This window comes from Tinamus guttatus, unplaced genomic scaffold (genome assembly GCF_059628265.1).
Source record: "Tinamus guttatus ecotype Peru unplaced genomic scaffold, ASM5962826v1 Tinamus_guttatus_pri_ptg000150l, whole genome shotgun sequence".
Taxonomy (NCBI): Eukaryota; Metazoa; Chordata; class Aves; order Tinamiformes; family Tinamidae; genus Tinamus; species Tinamus guttatus.
In genome coordinates this window covers 9580972-9596085 of record NW_028288684.1, presented here as the reverse complement: position 1 = coordinate 9596085, position 15114 = coordinate 9580972, and the positions used below count along the sequence as shown (strand labels likewise).

Below are 15114 nucleotides of genomic sequence, written 5' to 3'. Positions count from 1 at the left end.
GCGCAGAGAAAAAAATTGTCTAAACACGCCCAGTCCCCGCCTCAAATGATGGGAAAGAGAAGGTTTGGGCCTCATGCGCCTCAAACCAACCCCTAACACCACAACCAATACCCAGGACAGGCAGAACCACAGAATCACAGAATGGTTGAGGTTGGAAGGGACCTCTAGAGATCATCTAGTCCAACCCCCTGCTCCAGCAGGGACACCTAGAGCACGTGGCACAGGGTGGCATCCAGGCAGGTTTGGAAGATCTCCAGAGAAGGAGACTCCACAGCCTCTCTGGGCAGCCTGTTCCAGGGCTCTGTGACCATCACAGGAAAGAAGTTCTTCCTCACATGGAGATGGAACTTCCTGTGTTTCAACCTGTACCCATGGCGGGGGTTACACTTTTCAAGAACACACAATATTTTAGATTTTGATTCAGATTTTTAATAAATTGTGCCAGTAGAAGCTTTCAAAGGCAATGATATATCAATAAATAACAGTTAAACTGAGTTCCTGAGAAAGAACCTACCACATGAAAGAATGTCAGATAGATGTAAATAACAAAAATGGTATTACTATATATAAAAAAGCAGTAATACTGAATCTTACATGAACTGTCACAACACAAGCACTGCATACCCCAGGACATTCCTTTCATACAAATGTAAACAAAATACACAATCATTTTTGTTTAGGTTAGGCTGATGAATTTATATGTTGTTGCTTAGATATCTAAACAATGGATAGGATAGGATATGCTAAAACATTAAGGAATAATACGTGGAATAATATATGGAAAAAATAATGAAGCTCCAGATTTAAAAATAAAATAAAGCAAAAACACATTAAAGGAGTGTTTTCCTCAAATGTTATAATGTCAATCACTTTAAATAGGACGGCTACACTAATCTGAATTAAGGATTTTTGTGTGTGTTTACTTATTTAGTTATATATAATATATATGCAAATATGTATGGCTTAATTATCTTTAGTATTCTGATAACACCTTGAATAATTTTCACTTATACATATAAGAAAAATGCATATTTCAACATAGTTAAGAATTGATATTTCAGAGTATGTCTATAATTGGACAGAAACAAAGGACTGTTGTGCTCCATCACAGCAACATTCTAATCAAGAGAGGCAACAGGACAGAGCAACTTTTGAGCCATGCCAACATTTTCTGATGTCAGTGCCTATAGCACTGGGATCCTAACGGCACCGAGGCCGTCACCTATAGGGATGTGACGTTTGGAGAGGCCAAGTGTCTCCTGGTGGCACAGAAGCCAGCGGAGCTGCGCGCACCCACATGGTTTATAAGACCAGACTCACCTCCCTGATCTCCGTGTGCCACGGGCCGTTCCGGGCACTCAGCTTTGGGGCTGCGGAGCTGCCGCGTGGGTTAGCAGAGCTGCTCTGCACTGCTGATCCATGGAGCAAGCCCCGCTGTGCTGCACGTGATGGGCACGAGGAGCCAGGTCCGGGCTGCAGCCCCAAGGGAGCCGTCCGCGGCATCGGACCACGCAGGTGAGACCCTTGCAACCTGTTCTACAAAACCAACATTGGATACAACCCTTGCAACCTGTTTTACAAAATTAGTATTGGATACAACCTTTGCAACCTGTTTTACAAAATTAATATTGGGTACAATCGTAGGAAGAAACCATCCACACAATACATTATCAACACACTGTTTAAAACGGTCTAACTTTAGACCCTTAGTAAAAATGGATCCACAGGACCTGCCCGTGAATGGCAAGAAAAGGCCATTTCAAATAGAAAACCACTGCTCATGCAACATTCTTCACACGCTAGACAATGAAATATCACACCCAAATTGTCACTTGCTCACACTTGCTATTACACTCCAATAAGCAGAAGGAAATAAAGCAGCTTTAAGGGTATGTCACAATTTTGAAATGTGGAAAATACACATAATAACAACAAAAACAAAACCACGGTGCGAATACAATGGCATCAGTAAATTTAGAAAATTAGAGAGCAGAGTTTTCTTTTTTTTTCTTCTTTTTTTCTTTCTTACATTATTGCACAGAGACCTTTCATCACATGTTCTTCAGCTTTATGCATATTCCTAAATGTGAAATAAGTGCTATGGATAAAATAAAAATGTAGAAAAGAAGAACAGCAGCATGATTTGTCAAAGTTAATCGCTATAATTTAGTAGGAAAAAAAAACCCTGCTATAAACAAAATATAAGTGCTCTTTATTCATTTAAAAAATAATGCTGACCGCTGCAGAAGTCTGTAAATATGAATCAGAGTAGGGGGAAGCTGACCTCAAACAGAGACAGGCCTAGACGTGACAGACTGCTGGTCTTGCAGATTTTGGCGAAGACCAGGAAGGACTTCAAGTGTAGGTATCAACAATTATTTACAGTAAAACTGACCTGAACTTTCAAGAGTGCCAATTTTAGCACCTGACCCTGCAAAATTTTACCTCCCCAGGATGACTTCATTAAAATGTCAACCCCTGAACAAGGGTTGCAGGATCAGACCCTAAAGGATCAGTTAAAGGCCCTTCTGGATTTGAGATTAGGTTTATCGGGAGTACTCTATACAATAATTTACACATATACAGGCTGACAAGCTCCAGTCTGCTCCACCAGATCTTTGTTCTCCACCTCGGATTTCTCGGGCTGGCCGCCTTCCACGCCGGAAGGTTTGGGGTACCTGAACGGGTACCCGTTGTCATCGAAGAACCTGCGGAAAGTGAACTCGTAGAAGGCGTGTTCCGTGTGTTTGCTGCTGGAAGAGGCCAGCGGGTCGCACGTCCTGGTGCTATCACCACTAGCGTCACTCCAAGGGCTCTCCTCTTCAACCGGATCAAAGTTGGAAGTGTCCATCGGATGGCTGATCTTTGGAACATAGGGAGCTGGCTGCCTACGGATATCTGTAGAGAAGTCCATAGAGTGAAAGAAAGAATGAGCCTTGATATCATCCGCGCCATTCCTTCCAAGCCTGTCCTCGGCAGCACAGCAGAGTTTTGTGATGAGATCAGTTGCCTCGGAGCTGAGCTTGATCTGCGAGGGAATGTGCAAGGTGCTTTCCCAATTTATCACCTGGGAATGAGAAAGACATTTAGCAACTTCCAAATCCCCCAACAGAGTTTTTCTGATTGTCAATACAAACACTGCAGTGTATGCACAACTAATCAAGTCACAGTCTGGATATTTATTTTAGATGTTCAAGAATCCAGTGACTAGATGGTATTAGCCATCCTTAGTGAATCAAGAAACACTGATGGGTAGGAGATAAAAGCAGCAAATCCATTTTAAAAAGTGTGAATTCCTTCTTGATCCTTGATCGGTACCTTGATCAGATTTGAGAACCCATTCAGTTTAAAAATTACTGAAACTACTTTATTTTGTCTTGAAAATGTACACTATTGAAAGTGGACATGAGACACATTCTTTTTAATAAAAAAGGTACTGCTCAACTTTGAAACACTCACACTGCCAACTGAGATTATTGCCGACCTAGAAGGTTATTTAAATCTGATGGACACCCTAAACAGGTTGGAGACCTGAACTTGTGCTTGAGAAACCAGCGCTGGGCTAAGACTCCCAAAGCTAAGACACCTCTGTATCAGCTGCCTGGCACGTCTGCTCTGACTTCGCTGAATAGGAAAAGATTTGTCCTGAACAGAACCAGGAAAAATCAGGCCTTTGTGACCACTGCATCTTATTCTAGTAAAACAGATGGGGTTGGTTCCTGTACGCAGGGGAAGGGAGAAGGTTAGCACTTCCCTATAGGAGACTGGAATTTTGCTTCAACTTACCTTCAGTTGGGTTTCTGTGGGTGTAGGAGCCAGGAAAGGAGGCTGCCCCACTAGCATCTCAAAGAGGATCACGCCAACGCTCCACCAGTCACAAAGCTGAGTGTATCCTTAAAGGCAGGAGAAAAGGCTGTCACTCACTAACCCAGGAGAGCACATATAAAGCTGTGGTTTCTTCTCACAATTAAATATCAAAACGCAGGGCACAGGTTTCTGTCTTTTCTCAAACAATTTGTGACCTAAAAAAAGGACTTCATCAAAAAGTGCCTTCTGCTCACTTACCTAAATTCTACTGCTCTCAGTGAAAATCTAGTTCCAGTGTCCAGGAATCCCTCTGAATATATTTAATTCACAACAAAAGTGAGCAAGGAAATCATGTAATTGAAAGAGAAAAGATTCCTCACAATGTTTCACAGCTACTTTGCTACACAGCACAACCTGCCCCTCCAAGAACAGCAAAAAGACTGACTGCCTGAGGTACCCTCTGGATTGGAGGAGGTGGCATCAAGGGTTTGAAATACTGCTCAAAGACACGGCTGGGCTTTAGGGATGGAAGAAAAGCAAGGCAGGCTTTCTGAACAAGTTCCATACAGAGAAACATCTTCAACCACTTAATTGCTGAGACAAGACAAATAAGGCTGTGTTTGAGATCTACACAAGTACTGGAAGATTTAAATGCTGATCTAAATGGAGATTTGTGTCATCAGATGATTTGGGAATAATTTGAAATCTCCTGAACTCAGGAGGAATCCAGAGGTCTTAGGACAAGGCTGCTGAATAACTCTGAACGTCTGATCTCCTCACTACAAGATTCAGTGGTCGTGTCTGTTCTGCAGACACAGCCACCCGGTACTGCCTGGTACTTCCTCAAGTTGAGTTTCTGAGCACAGATTTACAGCTTCTCACTGTAAATTGTGGAAGACTCTCTTTTGGCTTACACCCAGAGTCTAGCTGGGAATCTGGAAGAAACATTTCCACAAGTTGACATCATCCACATTTGGGTGGCTTGTCTGAATCACTGATTCAGAATCATAAGCTGGCTATGCACTAGTCTTTGTAAAATCACTAGTGGCCAGAGTCATATTTCAGGAGCAAAGATTATGTGCTTTAAGTTTTGAGAAATACCACATAGAGAAATTTGCTCCTTAATCTGAGTTGTTTGTAGAGTGCAGAATGACAAGTTTACAAAGCAGTGAGCTTCTTTAAGGGGAAAATAATAATAATAATAAAAGTTATTTCAAAGTGTCACTGTTCATTTACACAAGAGAAAAACACAGGTCATCTACCTTTACGAAGCAGGACTTCAGGAGCAATATAATTAGGAGTTCCAACTAATGAGTGGGCCAGGCATCTCTGATGCTGCTTCTTAGCTCTTTGTTCCAATGTCTTGAGCCTATCTCCACATCTACAGTTGGACACATCATCCCAAAGATCGCTGGGCTCCATGCTGTCCTGTCTGATATGGCTCCCTTTCAAAAGGCAAAGAAAGTTTACAGTCATGGTTATCAAACACACCAAACCAAGACAAACATTTAGATCTAGTTCTGTCATCTTCTACTTTTACAAAGCAACATTTAAACTTCAAACCTAAGGCATTTACTTTTTCCCTCCCCCTCACATTGATTTTCCATAAGCAGCAAGATGTCTCTGTCTCGGCACAGCGAAGCACGTTCCCATGAGGGAGATACAGAGCAAGAGCAAACGTTTCCATCAGTTACATCAATTATTCATGGTGTTTTTGCCAGCACACTCCAATACCCCTCCATGGCACACACAGGCACTGCCAGGATTACTTTAAACCTGTAACTAAGTTATTTCACCACCACAGAGCCCCTCCAAACAAGTATGAGCTGAAAAGTTGCTGCTCCTGCATCAGTCAGCTGGATGTCTGGAGAGGATTTAAGCAATAAGCACAACCAGAAGTCATTTCTCCCAATAGACACCCCTTTGTTTCAACGCCATCTACTCAACACCATGCCAAAGCAAGTCCCCAAACACTACCTTTCTGATAGTATTTTGAATTGTGAGTCCACCTGAACCCAGTACACAGCCCGAAGTCGGTCAGTTTGATGTGTCCATCTAGGTCGATGAGGATGTTGTCAGGCTTGATGTCTCTGTGAATAAATCCCATTTTGTGCACACTCTCGATAGCCAGTGTGAGCTCAGCGATATAGAACCTAGCCAGGCGCTCCGGGAAGACCTCCATCCGAATGAGCAGGCTCATCATGTCCCCACCGGGGATGTAGTCCATCACAAAGTACAAGTTCTCCTTATCCTGGAAGGAATAGTAGAGCTTAACCACCCACTCGTTGTCTGCCTCGGCCAGGATATCCCTTTCTGCTTTGACGTGGGCCACCTGGTTGCGGTTCAGGACGTCCTTCTTCCGCAGGGTCTTCATGGCATACAGGGCATGGGTATCCACCTTGCAGGCCAGGCACACTTCTCCGAATGCGCCGATGCCGAGCGTCTTGATTTTAACAAACATAGACTTGTCCATTTTGGCCCTTTTAAGTCTGTTGTAGTTGGACTCCTTCTGGTAGAGAATTTTTCTCATTTGTTCCTGTTCTGCTTCACAAAGGCCAGCCTTTATAAGGTAAAAACAAACCACAAGAGCTAGTACTGTTACGTTCATTGCATAAGAACAATTAACTAGCATTTCCAAAGCACGTTACTATGAAAAAATTGCCAAAAAACAGAAAAGATACATTCATAGGAGAAATATTCTCCCTTCTGCCTGTACAGATATTTCTGAGACACCTGCAGAAACAGCTTTATTACTGAATGTGTTCTACATGAGATGGGTCAAGGGGCAGGATCACTACAACAGAACTGACCAAGGGATTTGATTGCACCTCTCAAAAGTGCACTTGGCCACTGGATTGCAATCCATCCTACATGCACTTTATAGCACGGCTCAATTTCAACTAACTTAAACCTAGATGCATCAAGCTCACTTGATGCTTCTGCAGGGCAACTCGCGCCAATGTGTTTTGCTGCCTGTTGGCTTTTGTGGCAGTTAAAGAGCTGGTTTTGCACTGCACATTCATAAGTGCCTTGGGAACGCTCTTTAGAAGCCAGTTTTCCTCCTCTGTCACAGCCTCCCCTCTAAAGCCTCCTACATCTCCTGACCAGCCTTGGTCTGCAGTCCAGATACATGTCCCCTCCAAGTGCCCCTACCTCCCTTCTGCATCCAACCTCTGACAGAGCCGATTTGTCCCCCCAAAGCCTAAAACCAAGCGTCCCCTGGGCTCTTCCTCCTTCAGGAGGCTTTGGCCATCCCCTCTCCCAGTAGCCCCTGGCAGCAGGACCCTCTGAGGACTCTGCCAGAGGACAGACCCGCTGTCACAGTTGGCCCCGTCCTCCCGAGCGCCGTTTGCAGGAGCCTGAGCTGGCCGACACCAAGCGAAGCGCTCGGAGAGGACGATGCCCGCGCGGTGGGAAGAGGCCAGGGAAGGAGTGTGGAGGCACCAACGCTGACTGCTGGGCAGGCCGAGGCTCAAGCGCGTGCCCATGGGGCTGCTCCTTTGATTGATCTTTTTAATTTCATATCTAGAGCCTAGGCCTTTAAAAATGAATGTGGGGGCAGTCACAGAACGTGGTGAGATCCCCCCTAGTATAAAAATAAATTCTGGATGAATAAAGAAGGATTATTTGAAGGATAATCAGAAGGAGGTCTGAGAAAACTTGCAGAACAGGCAGGATGAGTTTGCAGACTGAAGGCAAAAGCCAAATCAAAACGAGTCTCATTTTTTAAAATGTAAGGAGAGTCCATCAATCAATAACAGAGGAAGCATTTATTATTTTAAGATAAAATAATCAGTGCTGTTTTCTTGAGTAATTCTAGAATAACGGGATATTCCGATAGCCCAAATCTCCTGAGTTCGTAGCGCGTTACTCTGGTTAGTGCCAAGGTTGCTAAGGGAAGGATTGTTTTTGTTTACACTGGAATTGTCCCTGAGTTATGAAGTGAAGGAAAGCCAGGAGTCAGGAAAGAGAAGAACTAATGCAATTAGTAGCTGATTTACTCTCTGGAGATCATTCCCTATCTCCAACTCAAGAAAACATTCACTAAATGCAAGCAGTGCAACATACTCTGTACGTGCCATGAGGATAAACCATTAACTGTAACTAAATTGCTGTCTTTTCAACAGATTTTAGAAGCGTATTTGTTTAATTTTAACCTCAACAAACAAACAAACCAGTGAGTATCCCACAGCAAGGTGACCATTAATTGCTTCTGAAAATTGCCTGTGCTAGGGAAGATTTGATATTCAATTATTACCCATTATGCATTAATAAGAGCTTCCCCTAGAGTTTATCCTTTAATGCAACAGAAGAGCAGTCCTGTTGTAGTGAAATTTGGGAGTAGGGGGGGAAATTCACATTAAAAACGAAACTACCACAGCAATCATCAGAACTTGGCAGCTTTGCTTTAAAGCAGCCCTATCAATGCATCAGCTTAGGCTGGAGAGCTATGATTAGATAGGAAAGAAGCTCTCAAAGAGCATCTCACCAAGCCCAACTTCTAGGCCAAGTTCCAACAAGGGTTCCAAGATGATTTTAAGCTGGCCAAGATAGGTTCATCTAAATCCATCCTTCCACTTTCACCTAGATAGATGGCACAATGATTCTGGTGTCAAATTAAACCAGTGTTTTGTGAGGGGGCTTCTATTGTGGAACTGACAGAAAGAACCAGAAAGAAAAAGAAAACCTATTTCAGAGTTTTGCAAGAGCTGCAGAAGTGTTGCCAGCGAGGTCAGTTTGGCCTCAAACTTGGCTTCCGAGTTCTTGCCTAAGCAAATCCAATAGTTTCCTACTATGGGGCTTTTTGCTTTATTTAACTTTTTTGGTATGAAGATATGTAACTCCATTTCTTAGACTCTCCAAACAGCCTCCAAAATCTGTATCCAGGTTTCTAATTGAAAGCAGCCTCATAAAGGGAGGTGCTGAGCACCTACTAGTTCCAGGGGAGCCTTCCTTAGAACCTTTGGGGGTGATTCAAAATGGTAATAATCAACTTGACCCCGTCAGCTTCTATTATAACAAAACAAGAATTACTTTAGCCATTTCTTGCTCCAGCTGCAATCTTCTGTTAATTTTTTGCTGGTAGGTCTTTATGACGTTTTCCACATGTTGCTCCATGTAGAACTTGAAGGCAAACGGCGAGTAGCTCTTGATCCGGGATTCCCGCTTCTCCTCGTCTTTGCCGTTTTTCCGCACAGGCACCGGCGACGTCTGAATCTGCTTTTTATCCTTGCTTGGCTTGTCAGCTTTGGGGTTCTTGCTGCTTTTGTCACTCCGCTCACTGTTCTCCTCAGCTTTGCTGCCTGTGGAGCTGGAGGCTACGCGGAGGGTCTGCTCTACACCCATGCACAAGCAGTTGATATCGAACTGCTCAGAGCTACCAGGGAGCAGGAGATGTTTGGGATACGGTGGTGGCGGACACCGCAGCTCCTGGTTACTGTAATCCACATCCAGCTGGTAGGCATTGGCTGCTCCAACGGGTGGGACATGCTGCTCCATGATCTCCAAGCCGTCCATGGCCGGTGCCTGGGCAGGCAGCCAGCCCGGATGGGAAGGTCCTACCGCAGTCTGGGGTTCGGGTCTCATCACTCGCATGCTCTTCACCGGCTGGAGGATGTGCGCGGACGTGACTGCCGTGATGGTGTTTGGGGATGGAAGCGCAGGGTCGGCTTTGCCTGGAGGAACCTGTCTTATAGACACAGTGACCTGTGGCTGCTGCTGGTGGCTGTTGAAGGAGTTTGTCCTGCTCGGCGCTGTGGCATCTGCCCTGAAGGACACGTGTTGCCGTGGAGACGTTTCTATTCCTGGGTTTTGTAGAGAATCCCGGCGTGACGGGGTCGCTGCCTGCCACTGCTGAACTGGAGGATTACTCATGTCATAGAGGTCCATATTGAGGCTATTTCTAGATGGAGTCAACAGGTTCTGTGGCGGACTGTCTGAAAAATCATTAGCAAACGCCGGGCCTCGGGACATCACGTGCATTTGATGAGAGGAAGGACTTGTCTGTTTGTGGTGAGAATGTGACAAATACAGGCTTGCTGGTGCCTGCTGAAATGCATGACCAGAGTTATTCTGAACAACTGCCCCCTTATTTGGGAGATTAGGGTATCCTCCCTCCTGCTGCATCTTGTTCTGGAAGGACGCGCTCCGCTGGACACCGTAGCCCATGGGCTCCCCCTGCACCATCATGTGCTGCCTGCTGTAGTGGGGGCTGCTGGAGCCGTGCGAGGCCGGCAGCTGCAGGGCTTGGCTGCTGTGATTAGCCCCGGGGTAACTCATCACGGAGGGCTCCATGCTGCCCGAGTACGGTTTCTGCTGGTGGCTTGTTGGGGCGCTGTGAGCGCCCACGGCGGGTGCCCTCTGCACGGGGGCGCCCATGGCCGCAGGCTGCGACGCAGAGATTAAGTAGTCCATGTAGGGCCTGGGAACGTCAGGGAGCAGGTTTGCTCCTTCTGCTCCAAAGCCTGTCCCTTCGTAGGCTGTGTTACCCAGCTGATGGTAGGACGGAAAAGATTCATTTGATCCTTCAAAGCTTGGCCTGCGGGTTACGTTATTTGGCACAATACCTTTTCCTTTATGAAAATAAAGCAACACAGAAGAATGTTAGGAAACAATTCAGGTGAACCAAATACTTTACATTACTCATCCGTCTGCACATTACACACACACACACTGCACAGGGAGTGTGAGTTACAAAAAAAAAAAAACACCCGCAAAACCTAACTTAAGCACTCGAGATACATTTAAAGTGAGGAGTGCTTATATTACTACTGATAACAAGTTACTGGCCTACAGTCCTGTCCCATGCCAGGATTCATCAGGGAGTTCTATCACATAATGAAAATAGAAGCACAAATTCCTTAATTGTGAAATCATCAGTTTATACTATAGCCTGGGCTTAAAAGCTGGGCCAGTTTGTGGTTATTAAGCACAGACTGGAGGAAGCTACAGAGCCAGGGCTAAAACACTGCACCAATGGGAGGGAAAAAAGCTCCCTAAAGGACTGTCATTACAATTTAAAGTCACAATCATTATAAGCTACTAGGAAGTCACATCCTCTTTATCTTCTGCACAGTGATCTCACTGCTCACACTGGAGATCTGTTTACAACTCTCTGTCCCACCATTCTCAAAAATCCTTGTATCTCTCTTCTTCATTTACAGCAAAGGCATCCTGCACCTTATGCTGTCCTCCCCGTGTGCTGGGCACTGAGTGTCCCCTCCTGTTACTCATCTCCCCGCTCTTTGCAAGGCAAATCTTTGAGAGTGCCAACGTGCTAATGTGGGCTCGAAGCACGTGCAGAGCTGAGCTGGTAATATTCCCACACGGGAAGTGCGCAGGGCTCTTCTGATGAGTTCTTTGATCAGGGGACAAATCCCAGGTGTACCTAGCAGGTGCTTAGTTCTGGCTCTGCTACACAGCCAATAGATTACTCTTGCTCAGTCCCCATTTTTTTGTCCCACGTCCTTTGTTTTTTTAGCTTCACAGATCATCAGGACCTGGCCTATTTATGCCTAGACAAATTCATTTTAAAATCCTGACTTCATAAGGTCTGCAATACAGCCATACTGCGCAAGGCAGGTTTGCCTGGCGGACTACAGGCTTTTCCAAGCGCTCCCAGTGTGACCAGGTGCAGGAGGGTTTGGAAAGCGTGCAGGACACCCCTGCACACACACCAGCTCTGCTGGGGCAGGCACGCAGGGACACGCACGTCCTTAGCACAGCTCTCTGCTTCAGCTGCTGCTCCCACACTAGGGAATAATGTCATCACTGGATCTTGAGAGGTCACCAAATCACTGCTCTGTGAAGTGAAGGCTGCAATCTGCAGCTCTTTTGCTTGTGACGACACAAGGCCCAGCTCACCACGGTTCGGACTGTAACAGAACTGGCCTGATGGGCCAGGCATGGTGAGAGGCGCTGATGAGGTGGTGTCAATCCAAGGCACCCTAAAACGCTGTTACTCGGGCCTGGAAATGGAAGGCAGCCCCTTATATGATCCATGCAGCATCTCTGTCAGCAGGATTCATTCCGGGTTTGTTTTCCCCTACCAGAAGTCACGAATGAAAGGAACAGCAATAACTGTCCTCCTCTGGGTGACATATTACAGCTGTGCAACTAATTTTGATGATACCGAGAGAAGCATGACCTCCATCTCCTAGATTTGTATACCACTCAGTCTGTTCTGGTCTGACTGAGAAATATTTTGGATTTGCAAAGATACCAGATGTGCTAGTTGCAAATGATTTTTTTGTTCACACATTTCTATCCAACACAACAAATATTGTGACTGTATCTCTAGCCTGTGAAGGGTTTTATAGCAGCATGTATTTCACCAACTGTAGTCACAGGATAAACTATTTTTACATTCTCTATTTTATATTCTCTGTCTCACAGTAATATCTGCTAAGTTTTCTCTGCGTCTTGCCTGTACACTAACATTCCTGCGAGTTTTCATATACCAGCCTAGAGAATTCAAAAGCAAAAGTTTTTAAACTGCATATGAAGAAGTTTCCAGGGAGCCTTGCAAGGCTCCTAATCACCTGCAGGAGACCTACGCTGTCCTGGCACAAGCAATCTAAGTTAAAACCCATCAGTATGTTTTTGTCATATCTCAGACAGTCAAACATCAATGACATGACATGCAGGGTCTGCATACTAAGCATCCCAGAAGCTCTTCAGCTTGAAGAGCTTCGGCTTAATGGCCTCTGTCAGGTGCCATTATGCAGGATAAAACTCAAGGAAAATCCTCTCCTCAGGCTTTTCCAGAATTTCCTCAAATAATAAACCAGAAAGCCCATGACTGGTGGAAAGGGCAGTGGAGCTGCTCCCTACAAACCACCAGGCACCATTTGCCACCACCTTTGTAGTTCCATTCTAGGGAATGACTGCTTCGAAAATTAAGTCCTTTTCCTTTTCCCCCTTCTTGGTATGTGGCTGCCCCTGGGTCTTTCCATGACAAAAAAAAAAAAAAAATGTGGCTGTACTGAAGAAAATCCTTTCCAGGGATTTTTATTAGTAAATCGAGTGGGCACTTTCTTCCCCAGCTTTATTCATTTATCGACGTGCCTCTCTGTCAACTTTCCCAAATTCAATGTTTTCCAAAACAGATCTTCAGCTTGATCAGGACCTAAGAAGGAAGATGCTGCTGAGGTGACCAAGATAAGAAATTTGCTGTGTGGAAATCACTTGCACTCAGTAAACTCAATTCATGACCATATTCTTGAGATTTTTTTACAAGAAGAAAGAATACAACATAGAAGAAAGTTTGTGCTTACCTGGTGAGGTCTGCTTAATCACACGCACTATCTGCTCATTTCTAGGATCCAAGTAGCCCATTTTACTGATATACTCCAGAGCTGCCTCAATACTTCTGCTACCTGTCTGCTTCAGTGCTCGGACAGCCATCTCCTAAAGAGAGCCAATAAAAGTGGATTAATAGCAAGATAAAACCCAACTGTTGCATAAGTGTAGAGGAAAGAAGCTTTCTTACATTTATGGAAACATTTTTTCAATTTTCAGCAGATCACAGCTGCCTAAAGTCAATTGGGCTCATGTTTTGAAAACATTTGTATGACTTACACAACACAAAAATTAAAAGGAAAAAAACAACAAAACACACAACCCACACAAACTCTGGCAATTAAAGAAACATCAAATTGAAACCTGTACTTTAAGAATCCTTAGAATAAACTTTGAATCAGATTTGGAAAAGGCAATATAATTGGATTTAAGAAAGAAAGAAATATTTAGCTTTTGGTATTCAAGCAACATGTCTCTTAGTCGCACCTGAATATTGCTATTCAGTAAAAATTTTAAGCTTTCACAGATGCCACAAGAAGATAATGAGGCACAGACTGATTCCTACGGAGCAAGTCCTGGCTCTACAAGAGCCCAGAGATGAAAACTGCTATTTTCGGTGGGGTTGGGACATCAATCCCTATCTGTTTGGAAAGCGACTAGTGTATTATCCAGGATTTTACACTATTATTTACACTACTGTTCTTTTTGGCTGTATTTTGTTGGGCACACATCCATCACTAAAACATGAATACGAGCACCAAACACAACTGAAGAACTAAAACCATGGCAAAAATGAAGTCTAGTTAAACTTCTCTATCATGTCCACTGATAGAATCCCCTGCTCCACAGTCAGGAAGTCACACCCTCCTGGGCTTTGTCTTATATACTTACTTAAGGCCCAGATACATCAAATACCTTTCATCAATTACTCTAACCATAGGATGAAAAATACAATTTGCAAAAGCTCACAAGGCTGCATGTTTTCTTTCTGAAGATATGGAGAACCCAAAATACAGAGCTAAAATGTTTAATTCACAGTTTAATGCACTGAACTTTGGCCATCAGAAGGTTAGATATCTAGTATAAACTAGTTGTTGAGAGCCCTTCCACAATCACTTCCAGAGGCAATTCATAAAACAGGTATATGAAACATTGAACTGATGCTTTGGTGACAACAGAAGAACATTAGAGAGGAGTCATTTGAACTTAATTCCTATCTCTTAGAGAAGCAGAGCTGGATGAAATGAACGTCACCACCAAGGACTCACTTGCAGATCTCTGCAAAACTGGTCACTTTATTGCCAATCTCAGGGGAATTCCGTCATCACAACTCGTCCACTGAGGGCTGCATCAGATGCCCCTCAGATACCCAGTTTGCACCTTCTAGGCTGGGGGTGTGACGGCGGGGTTGGCACAAGCACTCAGCAGTTCTGCACCCTGGCACAAGCACTTATGCAGTCCCAACATGAACGCTCCTTTTCCACATCATTTGTGGCGAAGAGTAAGTTTGCTCAGTTGAACTGCAAGTACATTCAACTTTCTGGTTTACTTTTTTCTTGGCAAGAGAGGATCATCGTAGATGACACTAATTCATACTCTGCACAAAGCCACATGCTGGCACTTGGCATTTTTACTTTGCTTAGATCAGTCTCCTCCTACTCCCCCCAAAAATGGCAGCATTTTCTCCATTACTCAGAGGTTCTGCTTGGGGAATAACTATAGCAAGCTTGAATATTTTTCATACAATTTATGACTCATAATTCATAGAAAGACAGGAGTTGGTTTCACATTTCCTATAGTTGAAATATTTCACTGGCACCAACACATCAGTAAGGACAATTTTAAATCAACGAAAAACTATTAGGCATGAAGGAAAGAATTTCCCACAATGTTTTTCCCTTTCTTTTTTATGTCTTCTGAATGCATTTCTAAAGTATTAGCAAATCCGCATCATAGCGTTCAGCATTTTCATCATCCAAAGGCTCTGGGCTGCTAACACACTCTGCC

At 44.3% G+C, this 15114-nt stretch overlaps 1 protein-coding gene across 1 annotated transcript in view; it reads right to left on the bottom strand.

Moving 5' to 3' along the window:
• Positions 1-1750: 1750 nt before the first annotated feature.
• Positions 1751-15114, bottom strand: part of LATS2 (large tumor suppressor kinase 2) — a 38238-nt gene continuing 24874 nt past the window's right edge. The window contains exons 2-7 of the mRNA XM_010219845.2: positions 13083-13215; positions 8842-10379; positions 5785-6367; positions 5070-5252; positions 3787-3893; positions 1751-3067 (exon numbers count right to left, since the gene is read on the bottom strand). Coding sequence (XP_010218147.2) covers positions 2573-3067; positions 3787-3893; positions 5070-5252; positions 5785-6367; positions 8842-10379; positions 13083-13215 — 3039 coding nt within the window. The 3' untranslated portion in view covers positions 1751-2572. The remainder of the gene's footprint in view (positions 3068-3786; positions 3894-5069; positions 5253-5784; positions 6368-8841; positions 10380-13082; positions 13216-15114) is intronic.